General features: G+C 46.0%; 1 protein-coding gene across 1 annotated transcript; it reads left to right on the top strand.

Moving 5' to 3' along the window:
* Window positions 1–15064: 15064 nt before the first annotated feature.
* On the top strand, window positions 15065–18707 carry LOC135488666 (placenta-specific gene 8 protein-like). Its single transcript, XM_064773322.1, has 4 exons — window positions 15065–15132; window positions 16875–16969; window positions 17255–17394; window positions 18012–18707. The coding sequence occupies exons 2-4, from the start codon at window positions 16876–16878 to the stop codon at window positions 18102–18104; spliced, it is 327 nt and encodes a 108-aa protein (XP_064629392.1). The 5' UTR covers window positions 15065–15132; window position 16875; the 3' UTR covers window positions 18105–18707.
* Window positions 18708–19119: the final 412 nt, after the last annotated feature.

The raw sequence follows: 19119 nt of genomic DNA, 5'->3' as shown, positions 1-19119 counted from the left end.
ACTGCTCGCGCCGCAACAGCCAACAGACGGATGCTCCCCGAGTCATACTTACCCTAATACCGTACATGGTCCTCAGCTTGAGACGGAGAGCAACACTGCTCGCGCCGCAACAGCCAACACACGGATGCTCCCCGAGTCATACTCACCCTAATACCGTACATGGTCCTCAGCTTGAGACGGAGGGCAACACTGCTCGCGCCGCAACAGCCAGCACACGGATGCTCCCCGGGTCATACTTACCCTAATACCGTACATGGTCCTCAGCTTGAGACGGAGGGCAACACTGCTCGCGCCGCAACAGCCAACACACGGATGCTCCCCGAGTCATACTTACCCTAATACCGTACATGGTCCTCAGCTTGAGACGGAGGGCAACACTGCTCGCGCCGCAACACCCAACACACGGATGCTCCCCGAGTCATACTTACCCTAATACCGTACATGGTCCTCAACTTGAGACGGAGGGCAACACTGCTCGCGCCGCAACAGCCAACACACGGATGCTCCCCGAGTCATACTTACCCTAATACCGTACATGGTCCTCAGCTTGAGACGGAGGGCAACACTGCTCGCGCCGCAACACCCAACACACGGATGCTCCCCGAGTCATACTTACCCTAATACCGTACATGGTCCTCAGCTTGAGACGGAGGGCAACACTGCTCGCGCCGCAGCAGCAAACACACGGATGCTCCCCGAGTCATACTTACCCTAATACCGTACATGGTCCTCAGCTTGAGACGGAGGGCAACACTGCTCGCGCCGCAACAGCCAGCACACGGATGCTCCCCGAGTCATACTTACCCTAATACCGTACATGGTCCTCAGCTTGAGACGGAGGGCAACACTGCTCGCGCCGCAGCAGCAAACACACGGATGCTCATCGAGTCATACTTACCCTAATACCGTACATGGTCCTCAGCTTGAGACGGAGGGCAACACTGCTCGCGCCGCAACTGCCAACACACGGATGCTCCCCGAGTCATACTTACCCTAATACCGTACATGGTCCTCAGCTTGAGACGGAGGGCAACACTGCTCGCGCCGCAGCAGCAAACACACGGATGCTCATCGAGTCATACTTACCCTAATACCGTACATGGTCCTCAGCTTGAGACGGAGGGCAACACTGCTCGCGCCGCAACAGCCAACACACGGATGCTCCCCGAGTCATACTTACCCTAATACCGTACATGGTCCTCAGCTTGAGACGGAGGGCAACACTGCTCGCGCCGCAACAGCCAGCACACGGATGCTCCCCGAGTCATACTTACCCTAATACCGTACATGGTCCTCAGCTTGAGACGGAGGGCAACACTGCTCGCGCCGCAGCAGCAAACACACGGATGCTCATCGAGTCATACTTACCCTAATACCGTACATGGTCCTCAGCTTGAGACGGAGGGCAACACTGCTCGCGCCGCAACTGCCAACACACGGATGCTCCCCGAGTCATACTTACCCTAATACCGTACATGGTCCTCAGCTTGAGACGGAGGGCAACACTGCTCGCGCCGCAGCAGCAAACACACGGATGCTCATCGAGTCATACTTACCCTAATACCGTACATGGTCCTCAGCTTGAGACGGAGGGCAACACTGCTCGCGCCGCAACAGCCAACACACGGATGCTCCCCGAGTCATACTTACCCTAATACCGTACATGGTCCTCAGCTTGAGACGGAGGGCAACACTGCTCGCGCCGCAGCAGCAAACACACGGATGCTCCCCGAGACGCTTGGCGTTCTTCATCATGAGGCAGGGCAGACAAAAGTAGCCCAGACAGCCTGTAATCACACAAATACGCATCAGGTACAAGCTGCTTATTACTGCTTATTCAAGCTTTCTGTAATTAAGCTCGGGAATTCTCTTCCCCGTCCCTTATGTTTGAGCACGAGTATATATCGAAACAAATTACAAAAAAGTTCAGCATTAAGCTTCAATTGCAAGATAAGATAGAAGGCTTACAAGCTTTGACATCTGAACAACAGTTTAGGAGACCTGTTGACATTTCTTTCGTTGGTGGCGGTGTCAGCGCACCGGGTTGTTGAGTCACTGCAGCCATCCTGGAAAAACAAACGCAATAATGACTAAATTGGTTCGCCAAGGCTACAAGCATGCGCGCATTCGATCCGGGGCATAAAAGAAATGGGCTTAAGATTGGCTGCACGAGCTGGCAAAATCACACAGTTGATAAGACGCCTGGATGATGCTTCTGATGAGATTATGATGGTGGTGGTGGTGGTGGTGGTGGTGGTGATGATGATGATGATGATGATCGAATTTCATTCTGTCGCATTTAACGCTAGTCCCTTTATAACCCACCATGTCTAGCTAACCTGGGCCCATTTCTAGTTATCTCATGTCTAACTAAGTCTTGGCCATTTCTAATTATGTTTGTTTTCAGTGAAGGGGGCTAAAGGTGACTTGCCAACGATTTTGTTATCTCAGCAAACGTTTTCGCATAAACTGAGAGAAAAATTCCTGTAAAGTTGTGTTAAATCAATGTTGTTGATCCTTACAGCTAATTGTCAATATTTTTACAAACATAAAATCACATATGCCGGTAAACTGACCGTTATTTGGCTGTCATTGTGTAACATTTTATTACGACCGTGCCCGAGCGACCGTGCTGACAATCTTCGTCAAATTGGAATTTTGTCCTACAGACACCTCGTTAGCAGGACGTTAACCTTACAAGCTGTCGGCTCTTTCTTGTACATGTCATGCGTTCAAGCAACATGAATTAGCAATACAATTAAAATTAGCCGTGATTTGGCTGTAGACGTCACAACCAAGCAAACCATTTGAAAATAATAATGTAGCTGTAAGACTTTATCAGGCTCACAAAGAAGAACTCACTATCAACTCACAACTAATTCTGGCGTATATCATGCCTTAGCACCATTTAAGGTTACTGAAGTATTCAATAAAAACAGAATGCCAGAATGGACATAAAGGCTTGGAGAACCCTGTCACTGATCAGATTTGACGTCCCTGTCCCCTGTAACATAAAGAGTGTAATCCTGTTGGGCTTGCCCCTGTGTAATGGGCGAGTTGCCCGGTATGCGGTAAAAATTCGAACGGAAAAAAATCCCAACGGTAAAAATCCCAAATTTTAGCATTTTTCATTATTTTGAGGAGAGCAGAAACAGAAGAAACCCTTGGCTTGGAGCCTACTCGACATTTTATATCCATTCTTTCTAAATGCACATCTAATTTCTTCACATATTCATCAAAAATATTTGTTAAGAAGTTGAATTAAATTAATTCATGCACTCAAAATAATGTTTTAAACATTACAACAGAAATCAGATTTTATGCAAACTTGAAGAAAGAATTAACTCCCTTTTTGACAAGGGATGGAGATCTTGTGGTCATCTGCCTCCAGAAATTAACATCCTGTTGAAAACTCCACAAGGCCTACAAATCATTCATGATTTTTTTACCAAAGAAAATTTTTTTTTAAAATGTTGAACGAACACATTCAAAAATGAATAAAAAATGGCAAAAATATTTCAAAAAACAAAAAGATTCTGAAAAATTTATGAATTTTCGGATTTTTACCTACCTAAACATTTTTGGGATTTTTCCCGTTCGGATTTTTACAGTTAGGATTTTTTCCGGAATGTTTTTTTACCTACATTCGAGTTCCCCATTGGGTCGTTGTAACACAGTCTAATTCTGCCCCTGACTGGCGAGTTCCGCCGTTACACACATATTTTCCGAACGTCATGAAAGCTTAGATCATCAGCTGATGCATTATAAATGACCATGTCAACAAGGCCACAAGATATAGGGTCCCCAACTGAAAGCCACCACAAAAATGCATTAGTCTTTAAACTTTGCCACAGAACTTCGCTGCGATGGAAACTGCCGTTTTCCGTGCGTCACGTCAGCAAGACGTTTGGATATGAGCCTAGTTTAAAATGTTGAGTCTTCTGATATCGAAATAATAATATTCGTATTGAACCTGAGGTAATAATACCATGTTCCGAAGCCTGCCTCAGAAATTCAGTTCTCGAATTTAAATACGTTTTAGGTTGTAAACGTTCAGTTCAATACTACCACAAAGGGGGTTCACAGGTAAACGTTCAGTTCAATACTACCACAAAGGGGGTTCACAGGTAAACGTTCAGTGCAATACTACCACAAAGGGGGTTCACAGGTTGTAAATGTTCAGTGCAATACTACCACAAAGGGGGTTCACAGGTAAACGTTCAGTTCAATACTACCACAAAGGGGGTTCACAGGTAAACGTTCAGTGCAATACTACCACAAAGGGGGTTCACAGGTAAACGTTCAGTTCAATACTACCACAAAGGGGGTTCACAGGTAAACGTTCAGTTCAATACTACCACAAAGGGGGTTCACAGGTAAACGTTCAGTGCAATACTACCACAAAGGGGGTTCACAGGTAAACGTTCAGTTCAATACTACCACAAAGGGGGTTCACAGGTAAACGTTCAGTTCAATACTACCACAAAGGGGATTCACAGGTAAACGTTCAGTTCAATACTACCACAAAGGGGGTTCACAGGTTGTAAATGTTCAGTGCAGTACTACCACAAAGGGGGTTCACAGAGGTGATCGTAGATCAGAATTATGGGCGTAGATTCTAAAAAGATGACTCTTGAAGAATGTATATACCAGCAGTCACAGCTAAAACTCAGCCCTTCGAATAATATCTGCAAGGGTTATTTTTCTGTAACACCGATACCGAGAAAAGAAAGCTCAAAAATGCCAAACGTTTCTTCCACCTACCTGTTAATGTGTAACACTTCAGTCTTCGCCTACTAGACGCCTTCAACGCAACCTCAAAATGTGACTTGCGCAAACTCCAATTTCCTTTTATATTTTTGGCAAAAACCTTGACGTCACAGCGGTCGACATTTTCAATTGGTGAAAATCTTCCTTCAATGCAAAAAACAAACAAAATTTTGCATACTTGGTCACTTTGCAGGTGCCGTTTTCTTGGCCGAGGGTTTATTTTAATATTTTGTTGGTTTCTCAAACATCAACATAGTTTGAAAGGAAACACTGAACAGGTCATAGAAATTGCCTGAGGGTTTGGCCGTGTTGACTTTACAGTCAAGCAAACACGCATAGTGAAAACATACTTGGCGCAAGTCGACTCTGCTCGCAGAAATTGTCGCTTTAGATTTCGCCCTCTTTCCTCCTACAACCCTTGCGACTCTCAACGGCATGCGGGAGCTACACATATGCCCTTTTTATGATAAATTTGCCGTGGTTTACATGAAATTGTGTGGCCCTCAAATTCCACCACTCAATTCCTGAATGTTATGGCCACAATATTTTCGGCGCTGGAGCGCGAACTGGTGGTCAGATGTCTTGGAAGTTCGGTTTTTATTGATCCAGGGTTCAAAACCCAACAGATTTATAAAAGGTTTTGTGGCCATGGCAACGAAATAAGCTTTTTGCATGCGTTAGTGTATATGGCCTATCCAGTTGACCTCCAAAATGACCGTAAGGCTCCGCTAAAGAACCTATTTATTTCTGTCAGTTCTGACAATCCTGTACACCTAAAATCCTGTATGGTTTCGAGATCAATAAAAACAAAACTTTAAAGAAATCCTACAAGTTTGCGGTCCGGAGCCTCAAACGAAGCGGACATAACATGAACACACATGACTTTGAAAACAATAAAGGTCCCCAATCAGGTAAAGGCTAATGAAATGCGTGGGGAACCTGTTCCAGTCAAATCTCAACCCAGGCTCGAGCAAGATCATCATGACGACTTTGAATTGCGCTGATTTTCACGTATGTCTTATAAGTTCACGACGGCAGTTTTTATGGTGACCCCAGAATCTACCACTGGGCGTGTAGGGTTCACATCAGACCCCAGAATCGACCACTGGGTGGGTAGGGGTTCACATCAGACCCCAGAATCGACCACTGGGCGGGTAGGGGTTCACATTAGACCCCAGAATCGACCACTGGGTGGGTAGGGGTTCACATCAGACCTCAGAATCGACCACTGGGTGGGTAGGTGTTCACATCAGACCTCAGAATCGACCACTGGGCAGGTAAGGGTTCACATCAGACCTCTGAATCGACTGCTGGGAGGATAAGGGTTCACACGGCAGACCTCAGAATCGACCACAGGGTGGGTAAGGGTTCACAGCAGACTTCAGAATCGACTACTGGGTGGGTAGGGGTTCACATCAGACACCAGAATCGACCATTGGGCGGGTAAGGGTTCACAGCAGACCTCAGAATCGACCATTGGTTTGGTAGGGGTTCACATCAGACCCCAGAATCGACCACTGGGTGGGTAGGGGTTCACGTCAGACACCAGAATCGACCATTGGGCGGGTAAGGGTTCACAGCAGACCTCAGAATCGACCAGGTGGGTAGGGGTTCACAGCAGACCTCAGAATCGACCACTGGGTGGGTAGGGTTTCACAGCAGACCTCAGAATCGACCACTGGTTTGGTAGGGGTTTTCATCAGACCCCAGAATCGACCACTGGGCGGGTAAGGGTTCACATCAGACCTCTGAATCGACTGCTGGGAGGATAAGGGTTCACACGGCAGACCTCAGAATCGACCACAGGGTGGGTAAGGGTTCACAGCAGACTTCAGAATCGACTACTGGGTGGGTAGGGGTTCACATCAGACATCTGAATCGACCACTGGGCGGGTTAGGGTTCACATCAGACCTCTGAATCGACTACTGGGAGGGTAAGGGTTCACACGGCAGACCTCACAATCGACCACAGGGAGGGTAAGGGTTCACAGCAGATCTCGGAATCGACCACTTGTCGGGTAAGGGTCCACATCAGACCTCATAATCGACCACTAGGCGGGTAAGGGTTCACAGCAGACCTCAGAATCGACCGCAGGGAGGGTAAGGGTTCACAGCAGACCTCAATATCGACCGCTCGGTAGGTAAGGGTTCACAGCAGACCTAATCTAATTATGATATAACGCAGGCCTACAGATAGGTAAAACTCCCTACGAAAATCAAAGATTAAAAGATTATTGATATACATATGTAGTTTTGTAAAGGCCTACAAGGCGTAGATCTTGACTATTTCGTCACTATATCCCATGGTAGGGTCCATGTGTCAAATACTAAGAAGTATAAGTCATTGGATCCGGGGGGCAGTTGAGATTTCGCTTGATACACATTCAAACCAGCAGTTGAAGGAATCATCACAGACTCGGCCAGCATTGGACCAGGAAGAAAGGATAAGCCTACTCTTAAAGATGACTAAAGTAACCGCTGATGGCAACCCCAAACTCTTTCACAGGTATATACTTATTTTCCAAGCTGATCACTTCATTTTATAATAAGGCATCCATTGTTTTATGCTGCACGTTCCTATTTTAAAGCTTTTATGCCACTGTATTTCGTAGTATGAACTTCTGATTCGAGCCAGATAAAAAGAAAGCTGACTGTTTTTAAGACACCCTTTACTTTTATTTCAATGAAGGGTTTGGTTTGGTTTAACGCAGGAGAATATAGATCCTGGATGGCACCCTGGCCTTCCCCCATCCACGGTTACTTCGTCCTCCTCAGGGTTCGGCCCGAGATGTTACCCATGAGAAGCTGCGTGGTGATGCGACGACTTTCACAGGCGCCCTCACCCCATCTCCACTCCATGCCCTCCGCCATGAATTCCCTGTCTCTGAGTGCACGGAGGATCATCAATCCCCGTTGTGAGGCTACCGAAAGCTTCCACTCTTCCAGCCAGCCAGCCAGCCTGCGTTTCATTGTATCCGGGGATGTAGATCACTTCAGATTGGAGGACGGGGAAGCAAGTCTTCTTGATCTGGCCCATGTTCAGCTTGCTCACTAAGCCATTGAGTCGGTCAGTATGACGATGTGGTCCCTCTTGGAAGAATTGGCTTGGACCCACTCATGCATAATCTATGGCCTCCGAATCCACCCTGTTGGAGCTTGGACAAAATGATGCTGATGTTGCATAATCATTTCTGACTTAACCAGATAATGCGTAAGGATGTGATATACAGCATCTCAATACGGTTTATAAATTGGCAGGTCGCCCTGATAGCCCTCCAAGCTATTTGCCAGCATATTTTATGACAAACTGACATCACCAATTAGTATCAGGGTTTTTGTTTGATTAAATCATATTGATGTTCATGTAATTAAGTCAGCATTGATATCCTGCTGACACACGGATGTGGTATGAGTAACTTTCAATTCACAAAATCAAAACTCATCGTAACTGGTCATGGTAATTTTTCACAAATTATACATTAAATACAAAATTTGTTTAAAAATATAGTCCTACAAACCAAAAGCCAATAATTGTTTTCGTTTTTTTATTACGGTATATAACACACCAGCCAGGGCGTGTTAAACCTAGTGACTCGGTCCCTCTAAAAGAGGTGGCCCGATATTGTGATTAGAAAACAAACTAAGGGTTCCGCTGAGGGTCAAGCTAACGAGTTCTGGTCAGGACACACTGACCACTATACTTCAATTCGGGCATGTTTCATGTTCTGATATGTATTCAAACCCATTCAAACAATCATTGTTTACATACTGGAATAGCCGGCGGGCAGAAAATGCATGCTGCATACCGTCTGCAGACTGGGGGTTTTCTCATGAGTCAATAGAATCTAAGGTTTGGAATTAGGGGACCATATCAGTAGTTGCTTTGCGCCAACTTTTTTTCAAAGTTTGTTTTCTTATATTTGAATTACCTGTGAACCCGGGCCTGTGAATCATCTTGCAGGAAGATTTTTTTTGGGTGTGCATGACAGATAACGTACTTAATACAGAACATGTATATTGTATCGGCCTGTTGTGCCTCGTGCGCCTGGTTGATTGGCCGGCAAGGTTGGGTTCGTTTCAAAGGCAGCATTTCGTGATAAAAAGTGCTGAATGACATGGGTAAATATAATTAAAGATAACAGAATGAAGAAACCCAGGGAACAGAAAACCATTGTATATCAAACACCCACCTTGACAGTTTTCCTCTGTCTCTTGATGTTAAGTGAAAATACCGGCCTCTTTGACATTCTAAACAGGTGTTGTTAGGCCAAATAAAAAATGTTTTCAGGCAAATGTTTATTACTACAGTCCTGGTCACAAGATACATCCTAGCTGATTAGCATCATGTAGGCCCTACGTGCTAAATGCGTGCGAGTCACACATACATGTAGCGTGCCAGTGGATGCACTTGGTTCACAGTTAAAGGAATTTAGGCCTACACCCCAACTCGTGGTGTATCGCAAAGCCTGTTTGCACAACGGCCTAGATAATCTTTGTTCTACCGTTTGGCATATACCTGAAATGGCCTCTTATTTTTTAGTGTGAAAATCACATGGCAACTGTTGAGATGGTCCCCTAATTCCAGATCTTAATTTTAATACAGAAGTTGGCTGAAAGCAACTGCTGATATGGTCCCCTAATTCCAGACCTTAGATTCTATTGACTCATGAGAAAACCCCCAGTCTGCAGACGGTATGCAGCATGCATTTTCTGCCCGCCGCTGGATTAGCTGGATGTTGTTTACTTATTCTGTAGTATATATAGCCTTTTTACTACGTCACCCGGTCACCATACGATCGAATTATCATTCCATTACTTTTTCTCATTTGATAATGTCCGCCATCGAGATCTCTCCTTGGCAAAGGTCATCTCATACAACTTCTAATTAAAGAATAAACTAATATAATCGCAAGCGAGTGATGGTTTCCAACAATGATACTTGGTCCATTTCACAAAAGCTTATATTCAATCTGCCACTTCAAAGTCCGAAGTATCTGAAAATATTTACTTTACCAGAATTGGACAAAGCATTTCAAAGAACGAGCAATTTCAAGCAAACTGAAAACGTTTTCCAAGACATTTTAGACTTATTTTGCGTTCAGTCCATTACAGTTTTCGTGAAATAAAGTATATAATCTGTTCGAAGGCGGAGTCATTTATCCAATAACCCCATGACGGTGGTCTCACGCAATATACTCACAAAAGTGAACAGACAATCCACTCAAATCTATTTCAATATTTTCCAGCAAGACGATCACCCAGCAACCTATCACGCCACCCCAAGCCCGGCAGATGACGACAGGGGTCGGTGACTGCTGTGACGATTGTGGAGCATGTAAGCTATTGACTATTTGATAAAACCACTGAAGCTTTGGATGAACGCACTTTTTGGAATAATAAGTCCTGGTGGAATCACTCAGTAAACCAGAGATAATCGACGGACACATAGTTTTTCGTAAGACATACTTATCAAGCAAGAAAACAGCCACATAAGGGATGATATGTAGCTTAGTCCAAATCGGTGTCGATGTAAGTGATAGCTTCACGAGAGTTAAACCTGTCTGTCTCTGAATGCCAACAACCCCAAGCTAATTCAATTCCGCTATCGGGATAATATAAGTCCTGTCCGAGGCCAACAAACACTCAATCAGCGTCTACAAAGCTAACAACCCTTTCCTTTTTCAGGCTGCAAATCATGCTTTTGCCTCCCATGTCTAATGGCCAACAACGCACGCCGTCTTGGAGAGCGACCGAGTGCCTGTTGTTGCCCCTTTAGCAGTATCGCTCTCAGAGCCAAGTTACGGGCCCAGTACGGCATCACGGTAAGAATAAAATGTAAATGCATGACCATACTGCACGGCCGCTCGAGTGCCCGTTGTTGCCCCTTCAGCAGTATCGCTCTCAGAGCCAAGTAACAGGCCCAGTAGGCCTACGGCATCACGGTAAGAATAAAACGTAAATGCATGACCATACTGCACGGCCGCTTGAGTGCCCGTTGTTGCCCCTTCAGCAGTATCGCTCTCAGAGCCAAGTTACGGGCCCAGTACGGCATCACGGTAAGAATAAAACGTAAATGCATGACCATACTGCACGGCCGCTTGAGTGCCCGTTGGTGCCCCTTCAGCAGCATCGCTCTCATAGCCAAGTAACAGGCCCAGTAGGCCTACGGCATCACGGTAAGAATTAGTCTTCAGTAGGGAGTTTTCGCAAAACCCCCGAACCGCCAACGTGAACGCCTATGTTACATATTATTCGATATCCTGATAACAATGTTGAACAATGGGATAGACTTTCACGTTGGCATTTCGGGGGCTTTGCGAAAACTCCCTACCACCCCCGCAAAGTTGCTCGAGCTCCAGGCCTGTTGTTGTCCCTTCAGCAGTATCGCCATGCAACCGCTCAGGCATACAAAGGACTAATAGAGTACGTGTGCATGTAGTTGCTGTTGGCCAATCGGTCCCGGTGTAGAAGTTTAAAATGTGCTAGGATAAAATGTCCGGGAACAAAGGATTCTATTATGCGCTTCAATCTCAGAGCTATTGACGGTCAGGGTCTCTATAGAACCATATTGCAGAATACAATAGGGCCGGACACTTTTTCCAGGGGGGACACTTTTTACTTTTACACCGGGCCACAGAAAAAACTCCATGGAAACAAACTACGTTTTTGTACGGAAGCGCAATGGGATAAGTGCCCTCTTACGGGAAAGACATGCCTTTCTGACAGGCTTGCACGTTAGACCAATTGCCACTCCTTACCACCGGCCGCCTCTCCCCCGGAGAGAAGGTACATGCTCCGCCCGTAAAGGTTTCACCCGGAAGGTTTGATGATTATTTTCATGTCTATACCTTTCAGGGCTCACTGTGCCAAGACTTCTGTCACGCCTGCTGTTGCACTGCTTGCTTTGAGTGCCAGACGTCACGCGAGTTAGATATGGTTGGGCTATGACAAGATGTGACGTCAGGGAGAGGTTTTCGGTCAGGCCTGCTGTTGCACTGCTTGCTTTGAGTGCCAGACGTCACGCGAGTTAGATGGTTGGGCTATGACAAGATGTGACGTCAGGGAGAGGACTTCGGTAACTCCTGCTGTTGCACTGCTTGCTTTGAGTGCCAGACGTCACGCGAGTTAGATATGGTTGGGCTATGACAAGATGTGACGTCAGGGAGAGGTTTTCGGTCACGCCTGCTGTTGCACAGCTTGCTTTGAGTGCCAGACGTCACGCGAGTTAGATGGTTGGGCTATGACAAGATGTGACGTCAGGGAGAGGACTTCGGTAACTCCTGCTGTTGCACTGCTTGCTTTGAGTGCCAGACGTCACGCGAGTTAGATATGGTTGGGCTATGACAAGATGTGACGTCAGGGAGAGGTTTTCGGTCACGCCTGCTGTTGCACAGCTTGCTTTGAGTGCCAGACGTCACGCGAGTTAGATATGGTTGGGCTATGACAAGATGTGACGTCAGGGAGAGGTTTTCTGTCACGCCTGCTGTTGCACTGCTTGCTTTGAGTGCCAGACGTCACGCGAGTTAGATATGGTTGGGCTATGACAAGATGTGACGTCAGGGAGAGGTTTTCGGTCACGCCTGCTGTTGCACAGCTTGCTTTGAGTGCCAGACGTCACGTGAGTTAGATATGGTTGGGCTATGACAAGATGTGACGTCAGGGAGAGGACTTCGGTAACTCCTGCTGTTGCACTGCTTGCTTTGAGTGCCAGACGTCACGCGAGTTAGATATGGTTGGGCTATGCCAAGATGTGACGTCAGGGAGAGGACTTCGGTAACTCCTGCTGTTGCACTGCTTGCTTTGAGTGCCAGACGTCACGCGAGTTAGATATGGTTGGGCTATGACAAGATGTGACGTCAGGGAGAGGTTTTCGGTCACGCCTGCTGTTGCACAGCTTGCTTTGAGTGCCAGACGTCACGCGAGTTAGATATGGTTGGGCTATGACAAGATGTGACGTCAGGGAGAGGTTTTCGGTCACGCCTGCTGTTGCACTGCTTGCTTTGAGTGCCAGACGTCACGCGAGTTAGATATGGTTGGGCTATGACAGGATGTGACGTCAGGGAGAGGACTTCGGTAACTCCTGCTGTTGTACTGTTTGCTTTGAGTGCCAGACGTCACGCGAGTTAGATATGGTTGGGCTATGACAGGATGTGAGGTCAGGGAGAGGTTTTCGGTCACGCCTGCTGTTGCACTGTTTGCTTTGAGTGCCAGATGTCACGTGAGTTAGATGGTTGGGCTATGAAAGGATGTGACGTCAGGGAGAGGTCTTCTGTCACGCATCAGAAGATATGCACTGTTAGTATACACGGGAATAATGCGAGAATTCGAGAGTCCCCGTGTAGTCACTTCGGTTTACGGTGGTTTGTTCAAGGGTTGAATTTGGTTCACACGCCCTTTCAGTTACATGATAACTATATGTTACAATGCATAACTCAAGCGAGGTAAATTCGACTAACTTGTGCAAACAGTAACTTTTATATTGGAGATTATCAAACGTCCTAGGTCAAAGTATTCTCTGGTTATGTAACGTCTGTTTATACGTTTTTGCGGAGAACCATTAAAAATCTTTCGCGTGTTGACTTTCGCTATTTGCCTTCCTATTTAACGTGGACATGTTGACCGAGTATCATCGACTGGTATTAAAGGGACAACTTGATTATGATGTACATGTATGCTGGTTTTCAGCCAGAGTTGGCCTCAAGCCTCAAATCAATAAGCTGCAATGAACACTTTACTGGAACGGCAAGTAAGTGTAAGCCTACCTAAAATTGGCAAGCCATTTTCAAAACTGGGCTCGTAACACCATGTAGGTATTATTACTAACCCCATGGTAACACTTACGCAAATCATCATTAGAGAACTGCATCAGTGCGGGGCTACATGATTGTGGCGGCGCATGGCGGCGATTTTATAGGCACCTTATCTTCCCGGCAACATACATTGTACTTAGATCCCACACCCAAATTGTCCCTTTAATCATCATCATCGTCAAACTTGCAGCTAACATGAAGAGAGTCTGGCCAATGTGCTGTTAATTGCTAAAACCATGATGATTAGCTGAGACCCGGTGTAGAAGTTTGACATGTCCTAGGGATAGAATGTCCGGAGAAGAAAGGATTCATTTATGCACTTTAATCTGAGCTACTGACGGTCATGGCCTCTAGGCCTATAGTCCGTCAGAAAACAATAGTGCTAGACACTTTCCCAGGGGAACATTTTCAACTTCTTCCTGTCTTGCAACATCTTGATTGTCGAGCTTCATAAAATCGAGAGGAAGTTGAACAACTATGCGCTGACAAAACGAGTTGATCTTATAATGGCATCCTCATCGAAGACCTCCACCCAACTGGCTTCCTTCTTTGACGAAATGAAACTCGTCATGTCAGGGCCGTATTTAGAGGGGGGGGCAGGGGGGGCAGCTGCCCCCCTGTGCAATAAATGTTGAAAAAAAATTTTCAGACAGTAATAAAAAGACAAACTAATCTTAGCCATAGCTTTACCAGCATGATAGCAGCATATGGATAGCAGATGTTATCAACTCAGGTGCAACCCTTATAATCTGACCAGTCGAGTGCCCTGACCCTTGTCTTCTATGGTTATACACAATGATGCAACATTAGGTAAAGACTGGCTATGAAAAACTATGAAAATTAACATTTTCTGTCCAAATGTGGTATTTTCGTAAAATACTTCATAAAAGTGGTCCTTTTTTAGAGTAAAAATACTATTGATTCACACTTCCAAATGCCAGGAAAATGCCATTTCAGACCTTTTATTTTCAAATTTTTCTGGGGGAGGGCCCCCAGAGCCCCCCCGTTCGGATGCGCCTGTGGCGCATGCAGATCGCCTTCGGCGATCTATCCCACTGCCCCCCCTGGACAAAAAAGTTAAATACGGCCCTGCATGTGTGCACAGCTCTAAAACCACATATCGAGACAAGAGTTTTGGCTTCATATGTTTATATCAGTTTGACAATCAACATACGGGAACAGCATTCATAACGTAAAAACGCTAATTGTGTCAAACCTTATGCAATTGATGTTTCAGTTAGGTTGACTTACTTCATACGTACACGCCACGACCCCGACATGACTACAGATAATCTGTCCTTCGTGAGATGATCTAATCTTTCGATATCATCCATGCCGCTATCAGGTCCTTTATCAGCGTTTCATGAGGTAAAAGTCAACTTTGACCACCCATATTTGATATTATACCATGTCTAATATTGATCAGATATGTTTAGGTGTTACCATTGGTTACCTGATAACCAAATGACCGGATAAGATATTTGCGGCATTCCAGAGTTTTTACTGAGAAGAAGCGGAATCGTTTCCAGACTGAGGAGACAAAAAAACTCAAGTAAGTGGCATTGAGAAATTCACAGATAGGACTTTTTAAAAACGTTTTTAGGTTTTTCTTTGATTGACAACAAAACATTTTTGATCAAATACAACACACATTGGACCATCTGACACTTACATGAGGAGAGTGGTCCTTTCGGCTAACCCCGGTCCTGAGTAAACCAGGGTTAGTATAGTTCGTTTCTCCGGCCATGTGTGTGAATAAACCCCTGATTTACTCGGGGTGGGTGTATGGTTGCTTGTTTGCCATATTTCAGTGTTTCCATACAATAAATCGCTGTCGATAAACACGCTGATTTTCCAGCGGCGGAGATAAAATTGGAAAATGAGTCAAGCTGTCTTTCAGCAGGTTCAAAAACAATGAAAAGGACAATGAAACATTCTCCGGGATGAACAAAAACATACCGATAGACCATTTTGGGAGGGCCCGAAAGTTGCGGCAAGATTGGCCGAGTATCAGGAATCGGGATTTGGCCTTTTTAATAACGGGAAGTCGGCACAGGTCAACCCTCCCTTTCCCTCTCTATATCAAAGAAGCCCGGCGTGGGCAGCGAAGGAAACCGGGCAGATGGCACAGGTCACCCCTCCCTTCCCCTTTCTATATCAGATATGCCCGGCGTGGGCAGCGAAGGAAACTGGGAAGTCGGCACAGGCCCACCCTCCCTTCCCCTTTCTATATCAGAGATGCCCGGCGTGGGCAGTGAAGGAAACCGGGAAGTCGGCACAGGCCCTCTCCCTTCCCCTTTCTATATCAGAGATGCCCGGCGTGGGCAGCGAAGGAAACCGGGAAGTCGGCACAGGCCAACCCTCCCTTCCCCTCCTATATCAGAGATGCCCGGCGTGGGCAGAGAAGGAAACCGGGAAGACGGCACAGGCCAACCCTCCCTTCCCCAGCGAAGGAAACCGGGAAGTCGGCACAGGCCAACCCTCCCTTCCCCCTCCTATTTCAAAGAAGCCCGGCGTGGGCAGCGAAGGAAACCGGGAAGTCGGCACAGGCCAACCCTCCCTTCCCCTTTCTATATCAAAGAAGCCCGGCATGGGCAGCGAAGGAAACCGGGAAGACGGCACAGGCCAACCCTCCCTTCCCCCTCCTATATCAGAGATGCCCGGCGTGGGCAGCGAAGGAAACCGGGAAGTCAGCACAGGCCAACCCTCCCTTCCCCTCCTATATCAGAGATGCCCGGCGTGGGCAGCGAAGGAAACCGGGAAGTCAGCACAGGCCAGCCCTCCCTTCCCCCTCCTATATCAGAGATGCCCGGCGTGGGCAGCGAAGGAAACCGGGAAGTCAGCACAGGCCAACCTTCCCTTCCCCCTCCTATATCAAAGAAGCCCGGCGTGGGCAGCGACGGAAACCGGGAAGTCGGCACAGGCCAACCCTCCCTTCCCCTTTCTATATCAAAGAAACCCGACGTGGGCAGCGAAGGAAACCGGGCAGTTGGCACTGGTCACCCCTCCCTTCCCCTTCATATATCAAAGAAGCCCGGCGTGGGCAGTGAAAGAAACCAGGAAGTTGGCAAAGGTCACCCCTCTCTTCCCTTCCTATCAGAGATGCCGTGTGCAGCGAAGAAAACCCCTCCTATAAATTTGACCAGAAAGCAAGACCGTGTTTGACTCTACTGAGGTTCAGTCTTTCAAGCAATGTTCATGTACGAAGGCTGTAGGCCTACTTAACATTTGAGATATGTCTCCAATCCATATGTGAATCTCAACATGATGTGGTTATATCATATTTTCTATTAGGATGTCGGTCATCACTAGCCAACCAGGACATGTGCAGCAGGGCACACGGGAAATGTCCTCAGGACTGTTTGGATGTTTGGGAGATATCAAGTCATGTAAGTGATCACCCATTCTCGCAGCTTATTCATTAATGTCAGCAGAAAGCGTACTTTCTCGATGTAATGTTGGAGAAGATGCGCAGCCTTCCAACTTCTGACCAAACTTCAACTTGGAAAGAAACAGACAATGAAATGTCGATATGTTTGACCTAAACCAGTTGTACAACCTCTACAGGTGAACACTGCTTCCTCGAGCATCAGTAAGTGACGCTCAAACCATAAAGCCTCCATGAAAATTCACCTTTTTCCGTAGGCCTATATGAGAGTTTACTTTTCCTTCAGGTTGCTATGGTTATTTCTGTATGCCCTGTCTGATGTGCAGCAACGCCAGTCGTTTGGGTGAGCATCAGTGCGTTTCTATCTGCTGTCCGGGAGGACAAGTGGCCCTAAGGACCAAGCTGAGAACACAATACGGAATCCAGGTACGTTCTTTCAAGATGTGGTCGTCTTTTCCCGCTACAACAATATTCAGGAAACGTCTATTTTGGGCTTTGATAACAATCCCCCCTCCTCTTTATCAATAAAGTTCCTTTCCTGAGCCCATGAGCCCATGTTGGGATGAAACACGGTTATCAGTTATTTGATACTGATTTGAGAGCAGAACAACATGACTCAATTTCACGAAAAAATAGAAATCTGATTTTTGAAAATGAAACATTTATTTCATCTGAAACTTCAAAGTTCGGACAGAGCCTGACTAAGATCGAAGTGAAAGACTGACGGCCTTCACCATCCAAAATAGCATTGTTTTGCGTGCAGTATCAATGTTTCGTAAAATGGAGCATGGAACATTATTAGCTCTGTAAACAATTAGGCGATTTGTAATGTGAAGAAGGATGATACAGGAGAGCCAAGAGGAAACCTACGCAGTCGAAGAGAGTCGCCGTCTCTATCAAACGAGTACTGATTCAGTGATTTCTAATCATGTACAATCCTGTGAGAGCAGTATTGAATGAGTGTCCTGCTTGGACCGGTCCACTCAAATTGTTTCACTTATATTCATATATATATATATACTCGGTTCTGTTTTTTATTTCAGGGTTCCATCTGCAGCGATTCGTGCGCTGTTGCCTTCTGCGGAGCCTGTTTTGAATGCCAGACCGCCAGAGAGCTAGACCACGTCGGACTGTAAAACGCGCCACGAATTAGAGGTTTTGGAACAGTCACTGATGCAATAATGACAGCTCTCTCGTCAAACAGTGGAACCTCTCTTAGCGGAAACCCCGTGTCTGGAAGCAGGGCACACTCCCTTCGACCACACTGATTTGGTCGCAGATTGGACATATTCATTCACAATTTGACCTCTGTTTAAAGGACAGTTCTCTGTAAAGAACAGCAACTCCCAGTCCCAAGGGTGTCCCTGATAAAGAGGTTCTACTGTAGTTAACGTGGCTTTTTTACTGTCCAATAATTATATGCACACATGGTCTGCATCGAACAATATGAAGAGAGCTCTTTCCCAATACAATCGTTTAGAATGTTGTACAGCATTCAAGTACAAATTATGTGATATTTATTCCTCTACTGTCTCTCATTTAGTCATTGTTGCAAGGTCTCCTAAACAATTCACCTTTGCTATTCATTAATGAAGTAAGTTTTCAGTGTTGACTCTAAAGCGCTTCATTGTGTTTTGAGTATTAAGATGACTTTTACCTGGTTACAAACACCGAGTGGTCGTATAAATAAATGTATTATTTTTTTCATTTTCCTACTCATCGAATAAATAATCGTATTTGTCAAAGCCTTGTTTTCGCTCAAGCTTTCTAATGCTGCTCATCTCAGACGTCACTCAGTGGTTCATTTCATGGTCAGGCGTATAGGTGTAAAATTGTCTGAGGACATGCAACAATATATACCGGTGATCATGTTGAGACAACGTCTATAATTGGTTTGGGAAAATGGCTGATAAGAATAGAGTCTAGCAAATGCTTTTACTGCAATTTTGTACAGAAAGGCCTAGCGTAAAATATGAACATGGAGATTTTGGTAAAAGCATTTGCTAGTCTCTACCCATATCACCTAATGCAACAACGTCTCCAGCCAAGAGAACGTTACAACCATGTCGGGGCTGGTAACAGCAAGTACACTGTAGTTGCTTATGTGAGGACAATGCGACTGCGACAGCTACATTGGTTGGTGCCGTCAAT

This window comes from Lineus longissimus, chromosome 5 (genome assembly GCF_910592395.1).
Source record: "Lineus longissimus chromosome 5, tnLinLong1.2, whole genome shotgun sequence".
NCBI lineage: Eukaryota > Metazoa > Nemertea > Pilidiophora > Heteronemertea > Lineidae > Lineus > Lineus longissimus.
This window is presented reverse-complemented; position numbering and strand designations above follow the sequence as displayed.

What these genes read in the sequence shown, in the direction of transcription:
- LOC135488666 (XM_064773322.1), top strand. Translation starts at nt 16,876, where the DNA reads ATGTCGGTCATCACTAGCCAACCAGGACATGTGCAGCAGGGCACACGG. An exon ending in TTTGGGAGATATCAAGTCAT is followed by an intron (nt 16,970 to 17,254) that starts GTAAGTGATCAC and finishes CTTTTCCTTCAG; the next exon opens with GTTGCTATGGTTATTTCTGT. An exon ending in GAACACAATACGGAATCCAG is followed by an intron (nt 17,395 to 18,011) that starts GTACGTTCTTTC and finishes TTTTTATTTCAG; the next exon opens with GGTTCCATCTGCAGCGATTC.